This window comes from Budorcas taxicolor, chromosome 18 (assembly GCF_023091745.1).
Source record: "Budorcas taxicolor isolate Tak-1 chromosome 18, Takin1.1, whole genome shotgun sequence".
In the NCBI taxonomy this organism is placed as follows: domain Eukaryota; kingdom Metazoa; phylum Chordata; class Mammalia; order Artiodactyla; family Bovidae; genus Budorcas; species Budorcas taxicolor.
In genome coordinates this window covers 44,974,571-44,996,334 of record NC_068927.1, presented here as the reverse complement: position 1 = coordinate 44,996,334, position 21,764 = coordinate 44,974,571, and the positions used below count along the sequence as shown (strand labels likewise).

At 43.5% G+C, this 21,764-nt stretch overlaps 1 protein-coding gene across 1 annotated transcript in view; it reads right to left on the bottom strand.

The window, feature by feature from the left end:
• Positions 1 to 21,764, bottom strand: part of GPATCH1 (G-patch domain containing 1) — a 54,784-nt gene that overhangs the window by 18,281 nt on the left and 14,739 nt on the right. Inside the window, exons 3-15 of the mRNA XM_052656730.1 lie at positions 20,992 to 21,077; positions 19,188 to 19,348; positions 17,259 to 17,356; positions 16,340 to 16,398; positions 15,317 to 15,559; positions 13,961 to 14,108; positions 10,656 to 10,735; positions 7,236 to 7,440; positions 5,158 to 5,454; positions 3,938 to 4,116; positions 3,315 to 3,442; positions 2,496 to 2,632; positions 1,970 to 2,136 (exon numbers count right to left, since the gene is read on the bottom strand). Of these exons, the coding sequence (XP_052512690.1) occupies positions 1,970 to 2,136; positions 2,496 to 2,632; positions 3,315 to 3,442; positions 3,938 to 4,116; positions 5,158 to 5,454; positions 7,236 to 7,440; positions 10,656 to 10,735; positions 13,961 to 14,108; positions 15,317 to 15,559; positions 16,340 to 16,398; positions 17,259 to 17,356; positions 19,188 to 19,348; positions 20,992 to 21,077 (1,988 nt within the window). The remainder of the gene's footprint in view (positions 1 to 1,969; positions 2,137 to 2,495; positions 2,633 to 3,314; positions 3,443 to 3,937; positions 4,117 to 5,157; positions 5,455 to 7,235; positions 7,441 to 10,655; positions 10,736 to 13,960; positions 14,109 to 15,316; positions 15,560 to 16,339; positions 16,399 to 17,258; positions 17,357 to 19,187; positions 19,349 to 20,991; positions 21,078 to 21,764) is intronic.

The following is a 21,764-nucleotide window of genomic DNA, read 5'->3' as shown; positions in this document are numbered from 1 at the left end:
TAATATGTAGCATATAAGACAACAACATAAAGCAGGAAGGGTAAAGGGATTGCATATTCCACTCAAAGTGATAAAATCTCAATTCTAAATACATGGTGAAAAGGTTAAGTATGTGCCATTGTAACTCCTAGAGCGATCACTGAAAAAACAGAGTAAAAAATTAGACAAATGAAAATGGAATACTAAAAATTATTAAAGTAATATGAAAGAAAGTAGTAAAGGAGAAACATAGGAATGAAAGAGTGGGAACAGAATACAAATAACAAAATTACAAACCAAAACCCAGTTATATCTACAAATAACATTAAATGCAAATGGTTATAACATACAAAGATTAAAACACACAGATTATCAAAATATATTTAAAAATAAAAGACCTAATAACAATGACACACTGTTTATTAAAAACCCACTTTAAATGTAATGATAAAGAGTAATATTACGTGATGAAAAGGTCAATTCACCAAGAAAATATAACAATCCTGGGAATTCCCTGGCAGTCCAGTGGTTAGGACTCTGCACGCTCACCACTGTCAAGGGCCTGGTTTCAATCCCTGGTTGGGGATTGATCCTGCATGCCTCACAGAGTGTCTAATAAAAACATAATACCCTTATATAAAACAATCCTCGGTGTGTATGTACCTACCAAGAAAAGTTTCAAAATACAGGAAACAGCACTTGGGAATACATATGGCAATTTCTTAGAGTTACATCTGTCTGTATATATTTCCCACCAATCCCACAATTAGGTACTTACCCTAGAGAAGCGTAAACTTACGTTCACACACAAATCCACACATGAATGGTCACAGCAGCTTTAGTTATGAAAACCAAAAGCTGGAAACAACTATATGCCTTCAAAGAGTGAATGGACCAGGAAGCTGTGGTATATCCATTCAATGAAATATTAAGCAACAAAAAGGGTACACACCCAGTACTGAGGAATCTCAAAGGTGTGACACTAAGTGAAAGAAGCCAGTCTCAAAAGGCTACTTATATTGCCTGATTCCATTTATATAACATCCTTCAAGGAACAAAACTATGGAGACAGAGTTGAGAGCAACAGTTGACACGGGTTTAGGGTGATGGGAGGGTATGGCCACAAAGAGACGGCATGAGGGAAAGTTTGAGGTGATGGTCTCTCTCTGCATCCTGATTACGGTGCTGGTTCCATGAACATATGTATGTGCAAAACTCACTGAACTGTACGTTTTTTTAAACAGTCAAGTTTAAGGTATGTTAAAAACACAATAATTTTAATGAGGCTATTAGAAATAAAACCAACTTTTTATTAAGCTCAACTTTTAACTATTAAAGCAGTCTTTTTTTTTTTTTTTCTGCAGGGGGCCACACCTCACGGCTTGTGTGATCTTAGTTCTCTGACCAGGGATTGAACCCGAGCCCTGACAATGACGGTGTGGAGTCCTAACCACTGGATTGCCCGGGAATTTCCACAGCAATAATTTTTTAAAAACCCAATGAATATTTTCTCTATAGTCTCCATAAAAGGGAAACTTATTACTTGAAAATAATAATATTTTCTATACAATACACTGAGTTTTGTTTCAGTGTCTGACATTCAGTGAAAGGCATTCCAGGTAGAGATGTTCATAACATCTCCTCAAATGATTAAGGCTATGTCTTAAATTGTTAAACTGCAAAGCAGACATAGACAAACTATAGCCCATAGGCCAAAGCCAACCCACTGCCTGTTTTTATAAAGTTTTCCTGGAACACAGATGAACTCTTTTTTTTTTTTTTTCATATTGCCTTTAGTTTCTTTTTCACTCACCAGCAAAGGTGAATAGCTATGGTACTGTATGGCCCACAGAGCCTAAAATATTTAATATCTGGCCTTTCACAGCAAAAGCTTGCTTACCGCTGCTATCGAATAACAGCAAAGCATCACCACTGGGAAAGGCAAAGGCCACAGCCAGCCTGGCAAAGAGAGCTTGAAAGCCCTGAATACCTTATTCGAGACTGATTCTGTCGCACTCTCTTCCTCTTTGTTTACTGATGGACTGGGCTCTGGTTTAGCTGGACCAACTTTTGATCTAGCCAAACTTAAAAATTCACTAATGGAATCTTCTTTCTTTTCTTCTTTAGAAGTATCCCATCTAGACGGTTTTCTTGATTCTGAAAGGTAGGACACAGAACTAATGTCAGAATTAGCAAGCAAAAGGCAAGCTGTACTTATGGTTCTTTAATTCATTCAAGAACATCAGTGAGCCTTTATGGTCCAAGCACTGTGCGAGGTGATAGGAATGTGGCAGATGCTGAAGCAGAGCCCCAGTCACAAATGGTGTACACCTGGACCATGTCAGCCTGACCTGATGTACTCACATAAACAATCCTTTTAACAGGAGGGTTTGCACTGCTTCTACCCTGTGGGTTAGATGGGTAGTTGAACTGCTTGTACCCTTTACTTCTGTCTTCCCAACAGGGTAGGGGCTGAGACCACAGTCAGCACATGGACCTGGGGAAGCCCTACTCACTGTCGGAACCTCGGTGCTGTGGAACTTTTTCACTTGATGCTTGAGTCACAGGTGAGGAAGCTGTCTCAGGGATCGTCAGAAAGTTGAAGACTGAGTATTTGTCACGTTTCACTCTCGGTAAGCCAACTAAAGTTGAACTGGGGGTTGAAAAGGAAACATATATATAATTTTAATAACAACTGCAAGGATAAAATCAAATTCCTGTGAAGCTGCTCTTCTCCTGTTTTTCACCAGCAGCCCTTCTACTTGACTGAAAAGATCCCTTAAGATGTTTTTGCTTCTCAAAGCAATTTTAGAATTTGGAATGTCTGACTTAAGGAGTCAGGAGTTTTTTCTTATGATAGGAAGAGCCAGAATTTAACTCTGACAAGGGATATCCATGGGAAAAAAAGTTCCATTGCTAAAAATGTGCCTAAATTTTCTGACAAAATCTGATTCAACTGGATATGCTTTCTTGCCATGTTTACAATCAGATAAGTTGTTGAATTCAGGTAACAAACCAGAAAACATAAATTTCATTTTAAATGTAAACTCTATGTGCAGGATTAAAAAGGTGACAAATTAGACAGGCATTTTGTTTTTGTAACTTGACATATCTGAGTTCCCTATCTTCAGTACAGAATAAAGTTTGCTAAATGGAGGTCTGCTAATTTTTTTTAGTAACAAATTAAAACAAGTTAAATCTGCAAAGTCCGCAGTTCCAAGTACTTACAAGTAAGTTCACCTAGAAAAGAGAAATTTAAACGAGTATGTAGGGGGATCGTAAGCTTTAACACAGGGGTGTAAGTACTGACATAAAGGCAGGTTTATCACACTTACTCTGGATAAGGGTCAGGGACATTAAACCTCTTACACAGAAGCTTGTCAGGGTGCCACTCAAATGTGTCTCGGGTAAGCTTCCCAAACATCTTCATCTTCACAGCCGACTGCTTGTCACTGACGTCATTCTGGGAAAAGACAGGCATCTGTTTCATCAAGTGGCCACACAGCTGGCCTGCTTCCCCATCTATGAGTTTCCAATCTCCCAAAAATTTCAAAACAGCTTATGCTATATATCTGCTAAAGTACACTGGAAGTGAAAAGAACAAACCTATCTCTCATTCTATAGTGCCATGTATATTTTGATGCTTTTCACCAAAAGATTTAATGTATCTGGCTACACAGTGTTTTCATTTTAAAAATTCAGCATTGTAGGAGGTACTTCCCTGCTGGTCCAGTGGTTCAGAGTCCACCTTGCAATGGCAGGGACGTGGGTTTAATCCCTGGTTAGGGAACCAAGATCCCACATGCTGTGGAGCAACAAGGCCCATGAGCCACAACTAGAGAGCCCATGTGCTACAACTAAGATCTGAGGCCCCCAAATAAATAAATTAAGTAAGTAAGTAAATAATTCAAAAGAATTAAAAAAAAAATTCACCACGTAGGGAATAGTGGCAACAGACCTCTTGGTCCCGAGGGACTTCCACCTGATCAGAATCGTCCTCCTCCTTGGCGTGAGTGAACCGGGAGGACAACGTCGAATGGGAAGACGCGTAGAGCAGGGCTGCCCGGGCAAACTCGTCCCGCTCTCGGCCTCGCTCCCACTCTGTCATACCAGGATCCAGACAATGTTCCAGAGCATCTGTGGGGGAGAACAAGGAACTGCTTCACTCCTCGGAAAACACAGGGAACTTATAGGAGAACAAGCTGTGTGCACCACTGTAGAGTTAATCAGAGGAAACACAAATCGTTAGCCTGGTTCTGAAGAGCATGGCACTGGGGTACTTGGCAGGTGATTGTGCTCCCTTCCTCAAAATGCTGTTTTTATCCGAAGCACCAATAGTCTACCATGGTGAACAGTTTTATAATAAAATAATTTGTTAAGTCAATGTTTTATTAACCCCCCAAAATGATGATTTTGTTGAATTCTGCCTCCTGCATGTAACAGAGAAAAATATTGGGAGACTAATGCTTGATTCAGTTTTCCAAGCCAGCAACTTATTTCTAGCACCAGACAGTGAAAATTCATCTGTATACTGTATTCCAAAGTTTGAGCAGAAAACACTTCTTTCTCTAACATTTTTTTTTTAATTCAAGAAGAAAACATCAGGGATATAAAATCTTGGCACAGTACACAAGGACATGCTTTGAAAAACCGACCCCTCTAATTTGAGGACAAGCTCTCGCAGGACTTCTGCGTATGTGAGCAAGCTCGTGCCTCAGCCTTGCCATATTTACTTCATAGATCACAGAGTGACTTTCTTCCCATGCAAGGGTTCAACAGCCAACTGTCTCTGTAAGTCAAACTTTAGACTATGATTTAGGGCTACATGGTTAGGATCTTAAGGCAGAGTGGGAAATGACCTTATTCTCTTGGCAGGAAGTACAACCCTCACACAGAAGTCAAACATTTGCAAACAGAAAATGGTCTGTAATTTAGCATTAGCCAAGGCACGCTCTCTATTTAAACAGCTATCTTTGGGACCCAAGATACAGAGAAACACAGGCTAATTGTTCTTGCTTTCTTAGGTCAAGAGCCAGGACCTTGAATCTTTACAGTGTTCACAGCAGGGCAAAGTAAAACTGCCAGAGCAGGATACTCAGTTCTGAATCTGGGCCTCAGGTCAGAACAGTAAAAACACTCCCCGTGGTGACATGTGGGAGGCCCCGGCCTAGCACCCACCTTTCTGACCCCGTTTCATATTCACTAAAAATTCTTCATATCGTTTTTGCTTTGCTGGATCTTTAGCGAAAGGTTTGAAGTTGCTGGTTCTCGTGGTGACTGTCCCTCCACTCAATGCCATGTGCCACGAGCAGTGTCCGACGTCTGGAGACGAGGGCTGCGGTCTGCTGCCCGAGGCACTCTGGGCCAGGCTCCTGGCCCTGAGCTGAGCGGCTTTAAGGTCAGTTGCCTGCTTCACTTCTTTGAGTCTCTCTCTATCTTTTTGGGACAGAAATTCTAACACTGAAGTGGGTGCCCCTACAAAGAAACAAAAAGAGCAAGAGATTAAATATGCTGTTAAGACACCTATATTCACATTCCTCTGCACATACACATTTTCAATATCACAAATTTCTGTAATTGGAGGGGAGTATTTTATATGCAGTGTGATCTGTACTCATACTGTCCCTGTGGACTAGACAGGAATAAAATAACGACACCTCCATTTTACACTTGGCAAAAGTGGGGGCCAATACTTCGATGTTTATCAGGCCAGTGGGTGCTCCTAGACAGAGGGGCCTGACACTGCAGTCTCCGGGCCTCTGATAGCAAAAGCACAGTTACCCGTCAGGCACTAGTGTCACAAATGCCCACTGAGCATACTCCATGCTGGGCCTGGGGCTGGGAGAACAACACATACGAGGTCCTGCTCTCACTAGTGAGGGAGACAGACCCTAAAGAAGCAAGAATCAACACCAGAGGACTGCCACGAGAGGAGGACTATAGGGGGAAAAAATAAAAACGGAGTGACCTAGATGAGAGGACTGGTCGTGGGGGCAGAGAGAGAGATAATTAACAAACACTGAGCAGGGAAAGCCTGGAAAGTCTCTCTAAAAACATAATATCTGAGGTAAGTTCTAGTAAAAAGAAGGAGCTGGGAATTCCCTGGTGGTCAAGCAGTTAGGGCTCTGCACTTTCACGGCCGAGGGCCTGGCTTCAATCTGTGGTCAGAGAATTAAGATCCTGCAAGCCTCACAGCAAAGCAAAAAAATAAATAAACAGCCAAAACAGGAGAGAAAAGAGAGGCAGAGGCAAAGTGAAGGCCCTGAGGCACATCACGGTGGCAGGTTCAGAGGGCAGGAGGGGGATCACAAGGCTGGACCGCAGCTGGGTTCAGGGAGAGTGGAGGAGGCTGTGGCCTGAAAGGCGGGCAGGGTGGGGTCCACAGGCCCTGACAGCAGTAGGGGAGGATTTCAGGGGAGTAGGAGGGGAGTCATGTAGTTTGGCGGCTGTTGAAAGGAACTAAGGAGGCTGCTGCAGTGATCCAGATGAGAGAAGGTGGGCGCAGAGACCAGGGTAAGCAGCATTGGGAATGCAAAGAAGTGGACGGTGTCTCCACGCCCAGTGACGCAGACTGAGAGGACTTGCTGAGGGCCTGGGTAGGGCAGGGGAGGCGGGGGAAGAAAGGTGCTGAGAGTTAGGATTCCCGTGTTCTAGGCCAGGCAGGGGGCCACTGGTGGTACCACTGACTGAGAAGGGGAAGGCTGGAGAAAGAGCAACTTTGGGGACACAAGTGGGGAACCAAGAATTCTCATTTGGTCTACTGTATTTGAGGCTCCCAAACCAAGTCCAAGTCCATCTCTCAGTGCATCTTTGGGCTCCAGCCTACAGATTCTCCATATCTATTCATCCTTTCAGACACACTCACTCCTCTCAGGCTTTCAGGTAAAGACCCACAGTACCCTTCTCCCCTGAGGAAAAGAAACCATATGTTCCCAGGCTGTGCAGAAAAAATGAAGACACACATGGCCCTGGTCTTCACCTCATTCCTGGACAACTACCAAAAGTCTGAAAACTGCTGCACTTGAGACAGGGCTTCGAATTCTAATGACACAACTCAAACGGATGATGAAACAGCAAGTACTAAGCAGAGGCTGTGTACAGTTAAGTAAGCCATTCACAATCAGCAATTTTCATTCCCACAGCCTGGGAATACAAAATTACGTAAAAGCTTCAGTGGAAAAAGGACTTTCCATTTTGCTTTGGGTAGCTCAGGTTATTATAAACATAATGATTTTAACCTTCTCCGTGGCACGTACCTTGAATAGGCGTCTCTCCTAGCAACTCTCCCCGTTTGCAGGCATTCAGCTGGTGCCTACTATGTGTCCCTGGGTCATTTGTTGGCTTCCCGGCTGACTCTGATAATACCTGAAGTAAGTGGGAATTCTCTGAGGTTGCAGCCACCACAGGTCTGAAATAATGCACTGGTCGATAGTCTCTTGGCAATTCGGGTGGTGGATAAATCTTACAAAAAAAAACAATGAAGCAAAATTCAGAATATACAGGCAGCAAGGTGATCACGTTTTACTGAGCCAAGAAAGCTCATTACCTCTGGGCGTTGTTAATCCCACTCTTTCCTAGGCATGGCGGCAGCCCCAGGAACAGCCTGCCCAAGTGCCCAGGCAATACCCATCCTGGATGTGGAGGGGCATCAGAACCACCCTGTTCTCAAGGTCAGACATTTTAGATATCACCCCTGAGCACTCTTAACAGAGATGCTACTGTGCATGCTTTATATCATAGGAAGAATAACGATAACTATGATAACTATAGTTAACGCAACTGGTTCACATGGAGAACTGGTCCACTGTGAATCAGAAAACTTAGAAAAGTATGATTCATGGCTTAGCTTTTAAAAAATTACTTTAAATAAGTTTTTTTTTTTCCCTGTAATCTCTCCTAGTTTAATGTTCAAATAGTATGACTGATTAAAAAATGTTATTAGGGTACTGGAGATGTATTTGAAGAGTATTATGTCTTGGCTTAACTTAGTTATTTTTAAATTCAGTATTCTTTTTCTGGTTATGTTTCCGTTTCAAATGGGAGTTTCAGGCTTTTTTTTTTTTTTTCTTTGATCAAAAAAATTTTATTTAATTTCAGTACTTCACTGAAATTAAAGTACATTTGGGAAACTCAGGCATTCCTGATGGTGGAACAGATAAGCTAAAAGAAAGCACTAGACATTTTTAAATTACTGCTCTAAATGGTCTTCCTTGCTCCTGGTCTAACAAATACATGCTTAATTAAGGCAGTCCTATATAATCCATTTTCTAGATTTTTCAGCTACCTGGCATTCTGATCTCTGTGATCAGTGAATCACTGAATGTTCTCAGCTCCAGCCACACACTGCACTCACCTGGGGGGTTTAACACTACTGGTGCCTGCATTCTGTCCCATAAAAAAATGTCAGCTGTGGCTGGAGTTTCCCAAATTTCCCAGGTGGCTGTAAGGTGCAGCCTGGGGCAAGCACCTGGTCCGATGAGAGTCATGAAAGGGTGCTATGATCATTGTTAGCAAATCTCATTTTTATCATCTTAGCTTGACTGCCTTCTCTGAAAAACACAGACTCCCAAATCAGCCAGGAACATTCTCCTGTTACCATGACACAAAAATCCAGAAGGGTGTGGCAGAAAAGAAGTGCGTATATACACGACTCTTCCTCATTCTCCTCTACTGCATTCAAGGGCTACCCTGATGGCTCAGTTGGTACAAGAATCTGCCTGCAATGCAGGAGACCCTGGTTCTATTCCTGGGTTGAGAAGATCTGCTGGAGAAGGGATAGGCTACCCACTCGTATTCTTGGGCTTCCCTTGTGGCTTAGATGGTAAAGAATCCGCCTGCAATACGGGAGACCTGGGTTAGATCCTTGGGTTGGGAAGATCCCCTGGAGAAGGGAAAGGCTATCCACTCCAGTATTCTGGTCTGGAGAATTCCATGGACTGTATAGTCCATGGGGTCGCAAAGAGTCGGACACGACTGAGCGACTTTGACTTTCACTGCATTCAAAACATTTCACTCCCTCTGCTAAATCATCGCTCTGTTTCGCCTCTGGATGCAGAGCCTGGGTTTTTAGGCACATATTAGAAAACCTGCCTGTCCATGAGAGGTTCAGTGAACACAATCCGGCTCTGAATCGATCATGCCCAAAGCCCTCTCCAGTGAGGAACCACCAGTGTCCTTCTCTCCATTTATACATCCTGCCCACAACACTGGGTTTGTCTGTCTAGTGCTCTCAATGAGCAGGAGCTACTTGGGGGCCAAGACTTAGTCTTGAACACTGAGTAGAATAAGTACTTCTCGCTCGTTTTAAAGATTTGCTTTTAATGTGGATCATTCTTAAAGTCTCTATTAAATTTGTTACAATATTATTTCTGTTTTATGTCTTGGTCCTTCGGCCATGAGGCATGTGGGATCTTAGCTCCTTGACCAGGGATTGAACCTATACCTCCTAAATTAGAAGACTAAGTCTTAACCACTGGACCACTGGGAAAGTCCCTCTCAACCATTTTAATGCTCCCTTTCATTCATATAAAAAACTCATACTCACTCCCCTTTGACATTTCTGGTAAGTGATAGCAGCTTACTGTGTGCCCCATACTGTTCTGATATATTCTGCTCACTGTTCCATTAACTATCACAACTAAACAAATCAAAGCCACTATAATACCATATATAATTTCTCAGGCTACGCTGTTCCTGGCTTCCCACGTTCTGGAGAATTACAGGCCAAGCCACAGAGATACTTAACAAATGTTTACTGAGTCAAAAACAAAAGAAACGTTAAATTATGGAACAATCTAACATAAGGATGCCAAGGAGACAAATGGTCAGACACCCCTCCTGAACTACCAACCACCCACTCAAACCTATGAGCATGGGGCTCTGATAGGTGTTAAAGAATCATGTGTCCAAAGCTGTGAAAAAGCCCACAGAGACAGGACTGTCTGGAAAGGCATGGAGAGTTCTCCCCAGGATCGACCCACATGCTCCCAGCTTTTCTCCCTTCCAGCTGGCACAAGCAAGGAGCCCAGGGAGCCCTGCCCATAGCAGCTAATGTGCTCCATGGCTGCCAGGAGGAGTCGAGACCAGGAGCTGCTATGGCTCTTTGAAACTTTCTATAAGTTACATTGCCCCTAGGGTTGTATCAATTCTATTCTCCTACCAGCTTCTAATATAATTCTTCCTTAATGGAAATAACCACTCACTTGAAGCTCAGATTTAAAAGATTAGCAGTTAGGGACTTCTCTAGTGGTCCAAGAATCCCTAGTGGTTAAGAATCTGCCTTGCAATGCAGGGGACAGGAGTTTGATCCCTGGTCGGAGAACTAAGATCCCACATGCTATGGAGCAACTAAGCCCAGACCAGAACTACTAAAGCCCATGTACCACAATGAATGATCCCGTGTGCCACAACTAAGACCCGAAGCAGCTGAATAGATAAATATATATATATTAGGAAAAAAAAAAAAAGATTAGCAGTTAGATGTTTTGGACACAGTGTGGCTACTGACTGACATTTCCAACATAGAATGTTTCCCTGGACCATTAATAGTCACCAAGCTGTTGCCTCAGTTAACAGAATTTATTTATCTTTTCAGTTGTTAATATAATAACTGAGATTACACAGCAGCAGCAATTTTAAACATTAAACCAGCAAGAAAAAAAAAAAAAAAAACTTACTTTCTTGGAAGATAAAGGTTTAGAAGCCAAGGAAAAGCCATCCAAAATTTTGCCAATGTAGCGAAGGTCTTTCTCTGATTCTACAAAATGATGTAATTTGATTAGTTCCAGAGGCAAAGAAGATTAGAATAAGACAAAAGACCTCAGTTGTTTATCTCCAAGATCATAAAACACTACATGTCACTGCTATCAGTAAAAGGGAGGAAAGAATGGCCTGTAAAGCCCTCACACCTCTGTTGACTCAGTGACCAGCAGCCCAGAGCACACCGCCCTGTGCAGATTAGGCTGCCCATGGCACCTCAATCGATATTATCTAGAAAAAGTACCTGAGGTCCTAAGCTAAGGGGCACCAGAGAATATACTCTATGGAGTAACAGATCTCAAAACCATCAAGAGAACAATTATAGATAAAAAATAAAAATAACTTTGAAAGAGTCATGGAGAACCATGGGGCGACAAAATTGCCATTTCCTTCTTCAGAGGATCTTCCCAATCCAGGGATCAAACCTGAGTCTCCCGCAGTGTAGGCAGACGCTTTACCATCTGAACCACCAGGGAAGTCCCAGTTTCTTTAGCAACCATCCAAATAAGGCATGGAAGGCAGTACAACCAGGTCAGCCTGTAATCTAATTGTGGGACTAATTGAAAGTGCTTTCGACGTCTTCTCAATTGACATTCAAACAAGAGATAAAGATCACTAATTCAGGAGGACTAAGGCCCTCTGACTTACAGCTAGGGATGGTTTTATTGGTCTCGGAGACAACCCCTTTGATTCTTAAGGACTGTCTGCACTTAGAGGTTATGCTGAAAATCCATATGCGTGAACTGCATTTTCTGTAGCCAAAAGCCGCTGCTACATGACCACCAGCACTTACACAAGCTGGGTGTTGAACCCTGAGGCAGGCATGGCTATGTGCTGTGTAGGTGGTGCTGAGGTTTTAAACCATTCTTGACACAGCACTGGCCAGTAACTACCCTCCCCTATAGTCTCATTCTTTGTACTTCAACTGACTTAGAATGTTTGTACCAGCTTCTGGAAATCCCTTAAATCCTGTAGGGAGACTAAATTTCACTTTCTTGGAATTTGGTATTCTTTTAAAACCCAGCAATTTCACTTTTATGAATTTGTTCTGAAGAATAAATAAACGTCTATACACAGAGAGCCGTGAGACTATTATAGCCCTATTGATCAAAAAAATAACAACAATTTAAAAATAAGCTATGGAGGCTGACTACATATAGACTCCCTCAGTGAAAAACCGTAAGGTCAGAACTGTAGATGGTGTGACCCTAAGGTGAGGGGAGGGGACTGTGGCAGACAGGTAATAAGGGGAGGGTGAGGAGCTTAGAGGGAGGCACCAACCCAGGCTTGATGGGGAGAGGAGGGGGATTTAAGGCAAAGGTGCCATACAAAGAAAGAGCCAAAGATTTGGCGGTGAAGGCAGATTTAAATATGTATTTATTATAGATTAGTAATTACTATACAAATAATATGTTAACATTAGTAATATAGTATATATATGTATGTATATATATATAACAATATATATTAATATTGATATAGTTAGTATTGGGTTGGCCACAAAGTTTGTTTAGGTTTTTCCATAGACCTTATGGAAAATCCCAGATGAATATTTGGTCGACTATAAGGAATAACTAGCATATGGCAAGGCAAGTTATAATATTAATTAATATGTTATATTATAACATTAATATTATATGTCTTTTCAGTTAAAAAACCAATACATAGTCTTGGGAGAAAAATCTGAAAATACAGGTAAGCAAAAGGAAGAAAATAAAAGCAGCCTAATTCCCACTCGGATGTGATGTCTACTAATGTCCGGCTACATACCCACCCAGCACCTTGTATAAAACCCTATTTGTTGGGCTTCCCTGATAGCTAAGTTGGTAAAGAATCTGCCTGCAATGCAGGAGACCCCGGGTCAATTCCTAGGTTGGGAAGATCTCCTGAAAGAAGGGAAAGGCTACCCACTTCAGTATTCTGGCCTAGAGAATTCCATGGACTATAGTCCAAGGGGTCCTAAAAAGTCGGACACGACTGAGTGACTTTCACTTTTTTAGTGGTGATGAGGACAGAGGCACCCACACACATAGTGCTGGGTTTCCATGGGCAGGGGAGTCACTGCCACACCCACTGCCCAGAGGCACAGAGAGGCAAAGCAGCCTGCCTAAGGCCACAGCCGATTACTGAGGAGAGCCAGGACTGGAGCCCAGGAAGTCTGTCTTCAGAGTCCGTGCTCACAGCCATCAAGCAAACTACTTCTGAAAACTATTTTTGCACCTGCTCTCTTCTCTTCTGGAAATGTAAAATGGGCATTATTTTGGGGAGTGATGCTTAGATTATTGAGATATATTTTATAAGTGTTAGACCAAGCTTGACCTGACTATAGCTAAAAATGTCTAAATGGATTGTTTTATTGAGACTCTCATCTTACTTTAAGTGGTTGTTATAGGAGGTGTCATTTAGTCACGATTTATTCTTTGGGGCAGGTACTATGCCAAACCTGTGATGCCACTTAATCCTTACAATGCCCTCAGAGTGGATTTTACCCTCACTTTACAAATGGTTCTAAGACTCATGCAGCTGGGCAGAAAAGAGCTGTGATTCAAATTTAGGTCTGACCGAGGAGAGAGCCAGGATTCAAATACAATTCTGACTGGTTTCAAATCCCATGTCATTAAAACCTACTGACTCCTCCCTATACCTTCTCTGGAAAGAAAAACTGAAAACCTACTTAGATCCATAGGGTCTGAATCACTATAGACTCTGACTGGAAATTCCAGGTGTACTGAGAGAAGTCCATCTCCGAGCTCAACAAGAGCCCCTAAGGGCCAGATATGCAAGTGAAGAGATGGGCTGGGCTCTCTGGAGAGACCACCTGGTCCCCACACCTGGCTTCCTGACCGGTTTCTTGAGTTGGCCTCCTCTGGCCACCTGCCCAGTTCCTTGAGCTGGGAGTGCTACCCTCTGACCAAGTGTCAGCTCTGACTTGCAACATGAGCCAGCACCTGTCCACATACTTGCTCCTTTCCTGATTCCAGCCCCTTCTTCCTCCCCACTTGACCTTGCCTTGACAGTTGGCTTTGGCCTTGAACAGGTCTAAATCCCACTTCTGTCTTACTTCCCACCGTGGGCCTGTCTTCTCCCCACTGTGTTTCTCACTTGGCATCTTTGACCAATGACTTCCTGCTCCACAGAGGCTGACCCTCCAGTATTGTGCAATCCCTTCTTCCTGAGGTCCTGACACTTGGTCCTACCATCAGCTGTGGACCCACGGAATTACCTTTCTGACTTTTATACTGCCTGGGTGCTGTCCAGCCATACAGTCCGTCCCCGGGCTCCTCATCCTTCAAAACGGTATCGTACTTGGATAGAGTTTCTGTGGCATAGATATCGTCATCTTCCTCTTCCAGGGCACCTACACCAAAAGCCTTTAAAAACAGAATTTCACACTGAGCAATTTCAGGTTTTTAGTGTATGCCTACATTGAAGGATGAAGCTACTATAAGCATATGACTGATCAGACCACATTAGCACTTGGAGATCACCAAGACGGAAGCAAATGGGAGCCCCAGATTAACACATGGATCCTGGTCTTTTGGAAAACAATGACCAGAGGGGAATGTCCTGCCTCCTGTGCTGCAGCTATCCTCCAGGCTCAGCAGCAGCCATGGTCGGGGTCCCAGTGCAGGAAGAGAAGTGGTGAACACACCCAAGCAGCTGTGCAGGGGGGGAAATGAGACCTCCAAAAGGAGAAAGGAAGAATGTTCATCTACTGAGGCCAGGGTTGGTGACCAGGGTCTAAAGACCACTGCTACTCAAATGGCTGAGAAAGGAACTCCTAATCTTTGTAGAAAATGGCCAAGAACAAGTTATCACTTTGTGATTAAAGGATGGGGTAAAACAAAAACAAAAACACACATATAGGAAAGAAAAAGATCTCTGAATCAATTTGAGAGAACAGACAAACAGGAAAAGCTCTCCATCTCCTCAAAGGTCAAAAGCAAGTCTCCCAAGTTAACCCTACACCCAAGTTCCTGACTTAGGGCTTGCAGCACTGGGAAAGAGTCAGAGAGGTAGTAAAACGTGGACCTGAATTTGGAGAGGCAAACTGTGATTCAACTATTAATTAAATCAAAGCGTAAGTGTGGTTTTCTGCTCAGCCCAGCAGGGGTATGAGAAAACAGTTCTCATACCTAGAAATGCGCAGACTCCACCAAGAACATTAGGTCACAGGATCACATATTCAAATCAGGAGGGTGTGTTTAAATATCTTCAGACAAGCTCTTAAGGAAAATACAAACCCTTTAAGATCTTCATTTAGTCACTCAACAATGAGTGCTTACTATGGGCAAGGGCTTCGAAGGTGGCACTAGTGGTAAAGAACCCACCTGCCAGTGCAGGAGACATAGAAATGCGGGTTCAGTCCCTGGGTGGGGAAGGTCCCCTGGGGGAGGGCATGGCAACCCACTCTGGTATTCTTGTCTGGAGAATCCCATGGACAGAAGAGCCTGGTGGGCTATAGTCCATGGGGTCGCAAAGGATTGGACACGACTGAGGCAACCTCGCACGCACTCAATATGACAAGAATTCTTCTTTGTCCATGATTCCCTGTCTATAAAACAGAAAACACTTTTACCTGGCCTGAAATTCCCAGTTTTCTTCCTTTATTCACACCAATGTCTCCAAGAAGATTGCTGGTCTCTTCGGGTCCCCCACTAAAAAGATTAAAATGTTCTCCTGAGGTTCCAAACAGCGCTTGGTGGGGATCCAGGCCCTTGTAAGCCAGTCCGTGTACATTATCTTTGGGTGTGAAATCCACAGGTGTGACATCCTTGGGTGCAAAGGTCACATTTTCTGGCAAGTAGTCATCATCTTCGTCCTATTTTCAGTGTTTAAAAAGTGGAATGCAGGTGAGTCACTGCTTGGCATAAAGCCTGTAAAATACCATTTTCAAATGCCATGATTCATTCCCCAGACAACAGTAATCATACTTTCGCTTCCGCTATCACAGATCACTAAATCAAGTCCCCAAACAAGTGACACTAACACAAACAACTCCATACTTTGAAACCTTTTTTTTTTTTTAATTGAAGAACAGTTGATTTACAATGTTGTGTTAGTTCCAGGTATACAATCAAGTGATTCAGTTTAATAACATATACCTTTTTCAGATTTCTTTTGCATTATAGGCTATTTCAAGATATTGAATACAGTTCCCTGTGCTATACAGTAGGTCCTTATTGTGAGCAACTAAGCGCACGCACGCACACACACACACACACGCACGCACACACACACGCACACACACACACACACACACACCCCCACACACAGTGTATATACTTTAATCTCAAACTCCCAATTTATCTCTCCCCCTTGGCCCCATCACTATCTCCTTTGCTAACCATAAGCTTGTTTTCTATATCTGTGAGCCTATTTCTGACAAACAATTCCATTTTAAGAATCTGACTGGGGGCATCAATGGGGCTTGCATGTTGCTGAATGCATTATCTGGCATAATGAGGACAGTTTTAGGGTATGGGTATTTCCCTGTAATAGGATAGAACTGATTTCTAAAATTTTCTGACCTTAAATTTCACATTCATAAAATAACAGGTGCTGGTGTGCCAAACTGAAAGTCAATCATTCTATACAATACCTCAGATCCTTCAGAGCCTCCAGGGGGTAATGCACAACCATAGATTTTTACTCCAGGATCTATCAGAGAGATTTCAAATGCATTAGCCAGGGGTGACTAGAAATATAGAAAGCTGATTCAGTGACACACTTCAGAGGAAGATGGCTGAGCCTGTAAGAGGTGCTGCAGCTTTAGAGTCAGGGACTCATCACTTGGGTATTCCACCAGCTCCTCCCCACCTGTATTCTGGCAACAATGCACACAGTGACCAACCACTACTGCCCAGAACCACAGGGAACTGGAAAGAAAGTACTGCTTCCTCCACAAGTCCACAGTCTGGCTGAGGAGACCACGGGACAGGAATAAACAGAAAATAACCATGTTAAGCTACAACACTGTTTTGGTAAAGGTAGGAAACAAGAACTTTCATAGGCTGCTGGTGGGAATGTAAAATAGTACAATCCTGCTGGAAAGTTATCTCGCATTACAGGTGAAAAACTTTAAAATAGGTGCACATCACTTGACCCAGCAATCTTATATCTAGAAACAGATAGTCATCAAAAAGTATGCTGTAGGGGACTTCCCTGATGGCCCAATGGCTAAGATTCCACGCTCCCAATGCAGGGGGCCTGGGTTCAATCCCTGGTCATGACATTAGATAATACACACTGTAACTAAGAGTTCATAGGCCCCAACTAAAGATCCCACATGCTGCAATGAAGATCAAATATCCCGAGTGCCGTAGCTAAGACCCAGCACAGCCAAATAAATAAATAAATACATAATTTTGAAAAAAAAAAAAAAAAGTCTGCATGGCACAACTAAGAGTTTGCATGCAGCAAGGATCAAAGATCCCACATGCCGCAACTGGGACCTGGTACAGCCAAGTAAATATTTTTTGAAAGTATGCTGCAGAATTAATAGTAATCAATATACATACCAGGTTTCTGTCGGCGTGGTCTCCTCTTTACTCGAGGACCAATTCCTTGTCCTTCCTTCCAACCCATTTTTCTTAGCAATTCAAAACCAATAGATAATCTAGGATATCAAGGTACCAACAGTGAACTTTTCAAAACACCAAGGAACAGCAGGAAACAAGCAACTCAAATATCTGTCATGCCTGAGCCCTTCTCCCATCCCTGTTAGGAGCGCATGGCCCTGCTGTTCTCACCACAGCTGACTGAACTTGGGGAAGTCCATCAGATGCCCCCTCTCCCAGGGCTTTGGGACGGGCACACAGATGCTAAGCACGTGGCCTGGGAAGCCATGATGGTCTGAGGCTGCCAAATCAGGCCACATGCCCAGGAGCAGAACAAGGAAGTATGCAGAATGGGAGGGTAGAATGAGGACAGAGCCCTTAAAATTGTGAGGCAGGGGGTCAGAGGGAAGCCGCACCAGCTCCTAATAGCTCTGCAGCCTCCAGTAATACAGCCAGTGGCTAGAGTTCTAGAGTATGCCATGTAGTAACAGCACAAGGTCCTTTTAGCAAAACCCCCTTTTGTACTCAAGCTAGGCTAAGAGGGCTTCTCCTACTTGCAGCCAAATCAACCTTAATTAAGATTATCATCATGCAAAATGCCAGGCTGGATAAATCACAAGCTGGAATCAAGATTGCCAGGAGAAATATCAACAGCCTCAGACACGCATATGATACCACTTTAATGGCAGAAAGTGAAAAGGAACTAAAGAGCCTCTTGAGGAGGGTGAAAGAGAAGAATGAAAAAGCTGGCTTAAAATTCAACATTCGAAACACGAAGATCATGGTATCCAGTACTATCACCTCATGGCAAATAGATGGGGAAAATGTGGAAACAGTCTCAGATTTCATTTTCTTGGGATCCAAAATCAATGCAGATGGTAACTACACCCATGAAATTAAAAGATGCTTGTTCCTTGGAAGAAAAGCTATGACCAACCTAGACAGTGTATTTAAAAGAGACATCACTTTGCCAACAAAGGTCCATCTAGTCAAAGCTATGATTTTTCCAATAGTCATATATGGATGTGAATGTTGTAACATAAAGAAGGCTGAGCACCAAAAAATTGATGCTTTCGAACTGTGGCGCTGGAGAAGACTCTTGAGAGTCCCTTGGTCAGCAAGGAAATCAAACCAGTCAATCCTAAGGGAAATCAATCCTGAATATTCTTTGGAAGGACTGGTGCTAAAGCTGAAGCTGCAATACTTTGGCCACCTGATGCAAAGAGCCAACTCACTGGAAAAGATTGAGGGCAAGAGGAGAAGGGGGGTAACAGAGGATGAGATGGTTGGAAGGCATCACTAACTCAGTAGACATGAGTCTGAGCAAACTCAGGGAGATAGTGAAGGACAGGGAAGCCTGGCGTGCTGCAGTTCATGGGGTTGCAAAGGGTCAGACATGACTGAGCAACTGAACAACAAGATTATCATACATAGGCAAGGAACTGGTGCCAAGATCAGAGAAGTCAGAATTAAATTCTTCTAGGGATGTCCCTGGTGGTCCAGCAGCTAGGACTCTGAGCTCCCGATGCAGGGGACTGGTTTCCCTCTATGGTTAGGGAACAAGATCACACATGCCACAACCAAAGATCCCACAGTGAGTGTGTGAAAGTCACCCAGTCGTGTCCTACTTTTGCAACCCCATGGACTATGTAGCCCATAGCATTCTCCAGGCCAGAATACTGGAGTGGGTAGCCTTTCCCTTCTCCAGGGGATCTTCTCAAGCCAGGGATCGAACCCAGGTCTCCTGCATTGCAGGTGGATTCTTTACCAGCTGATCCCACAAGCTGCAACTAAAAGAGCCTGCGTGCCAAGATCAAGGGTCCTAGAAGCCTCAACCAAGACCCAGTGCAGCCACATAAATGAATTAATTACCAAAAAAATCCTTCTTACTTCGCTGGTGTTATCAGGTCATCAAGCAGAGTGGCTCCAGGAATAGGGGCAGTAGCCGCTGCTAACTGCCGAGCCTTTTCTCGTATCCGATCTTTGGTTTTAGAAGCAAAATCGTCTGTGGTAACAATCGATTTAGGTGCTATCCCAAATTCACTAAGATCCTTAAAAAAAAAAAAAGACAGAATTACTCACATTATTTGGGAAGTAATTATGATTCATCACATGGCTTTATTTCTCTGAAAAAAAAAAATGTTAAAACTATGAAACTGAGTTAAGGATCAGCAGAGCAGCTGATTTTCACAGTGATTTTGGATAAGTTAAGGCCAGTGGCCAACAACAAAGTTGCTTGACAGTGGCTGCTCACTGAAGCCACTACAGGCAATGCCACCCTAGGAAGACAGGAAGTAAGGGCTGTATTGTTTGTTCTTCTTGGACAATATCTCGAAGGTCAAGTGTGAAGGGGGTAATCTTAGAGTCGCAGTCAGCAAGTATTCAGGAGCACCTCTGTGCCAGGCTTAGTGTTAGGAGCTTTCGCGTTTACTGAAGCAGTTGCCGTCGGCAGCCTGTCCAAAAACCAAGGCCCTTTCCTCTTTCCCCAAGGAGCCCTGAGGCTGTCCAGGCACCAGCCTTGCTCTGAGCCACCGTGCACTTCAGGACTGGTGTCTCTGGTGGGGTATGGAGGGTTCAGGAGGCGGGCTGTGGTTCATGTCTTATCTAAGCCAGGCATTCTGATCCCATTTTCCCTGCCAGGGACTGCTTTAAGAATGGGTATAAAAGAATTCACCAGAGCAGATGTGAGGGAAAACCACCAGATGGTTTCTCTGCTCTCAAGAAAAGATTCCAAGAAGAAAGTCCTCCTTCCACTGGGTAACGTCATCACAAGCATGCCACCTTGAACTACCATAGCCACCTCACAACGGCAAAGAAAGCTCGTGTAAGGACAAGCTGACGTGCAGAAGATTACTAAGAACCTGGGACCCTGCTGACATCCAGACTTGTTTCATTAGACATGCTTCCTCGTAGATTATACAGGTCAAAAAGGAAAAGGACCACCCCTGGCCTTTCACCAGCAGCCTAAAGCATGCCGAAATAAGTATTTTATTTAATCTTTATCACAAATGAACCCATGAGTAGGTTTTAAAGAACAGGTCTAATTTTATAAGAAAACAGAGCCCAACCTTTGGGCTGCAGGACCACTTTCGAACCCCCCACTGTTTAGCCTAAGAAGCTGGCAGTCATGGTCGCTTTAATGAGACACGCAAATGCCTGCATGGGACTTCCTTTCACTCCTTTCTCTAGTCATTTACTGCTCCTTAAACAGCAGTATGGCATCACCAACTCAATGGACATGAGTTTGGGTGAACTCTGGGAGTTGGTAATGGACAGGGAGACCTGGTGTGCTATGGTTCATGGGGTCACAAACAGTCGGACACGACTGAGCAACTGAACTGAACAGAACTGAAACAGCAGTTTGTGTTTTAAGAGTCGCTGTGGAAGGCTACGGACTCAGCTCAGCAGACGTTGCACTTTTGGGGCAGTTGGGGCATTTTCAAGTAAATTTGCCATTATATGACCTTCTGCTTACACTCTTGACTTTAGAAACTGGCACCAGCCTGTTCAGGCACTACACCAATGAATGAGAATCCATTCACGTACAGGGCACTATGAAGTCCAAATACCGAAAAGATAAAATCTTACAAAGAGGAGATCGTACACTGGACTTTCCAGGAAGAGAGAAGGTGCTACAGCAACTGCCCACCCACATCCCACTGGCAAAGTGGTGGTTACAGTTCTGCACACCCACCTCTTCATCCATAAAATCTTCGGGACCAAGAACAGACTTGTCTGCTCTGTTCTGTCGTGAAGACACGAAGGAAGAGGGTGTCCATCCTTGAAAGAAAAGAGTTTAGAACATTATAATCATAGATGGTATTTTGGTTTATGACTAAATAACTAAATAACACATATGGAATTGAAACCTCCAATAACTACAAATTCTCAGTGACTTCTGAGCTCACTGCTTACATAGACACAATTAGGCCACATGAACTTTTAATTTCCACATGCCCTGTTGTCAGAACTTAGGGGATACAGTGAGAAATTCTTCTTTCCCCAGAAGAATTTGCAACCAAGAGAAATCAAATTATACACTGAAAGCTAAACAGTGGGTTGGACATGACTGAGTGACTGAACTGAACTGAGATGATTGAACAGAGAGAACTCCAAGGACTTAGAGGAACATGGAGCCACAACATGGCAGGAGCCTGGGTTCCTGAGCCAGCAATTCAAAAGCAGGCTCCCAGAACAGTCATCAGAGAGAGAATACACACTCTCTTACTCTCTTATGTGCAAGAATCCTTCGTCTTTGAGTCCTCAGCTCAGAGCTCTGTGCCTGGAGCACAGCGGGATCATCAGAACACCTGATGGTTGAGTGGATGAAAAGCTGCATGGATAAACAGAGTTCAGGCCCTGAGCCTTTGGAGTGGGAGCACTGATTCCAAGATCCTAGACTACGAGGGAACTAACCCTAGCAAGTATCAAATAGTGAGAACTCACACAAAGGAAACCACTTGAATA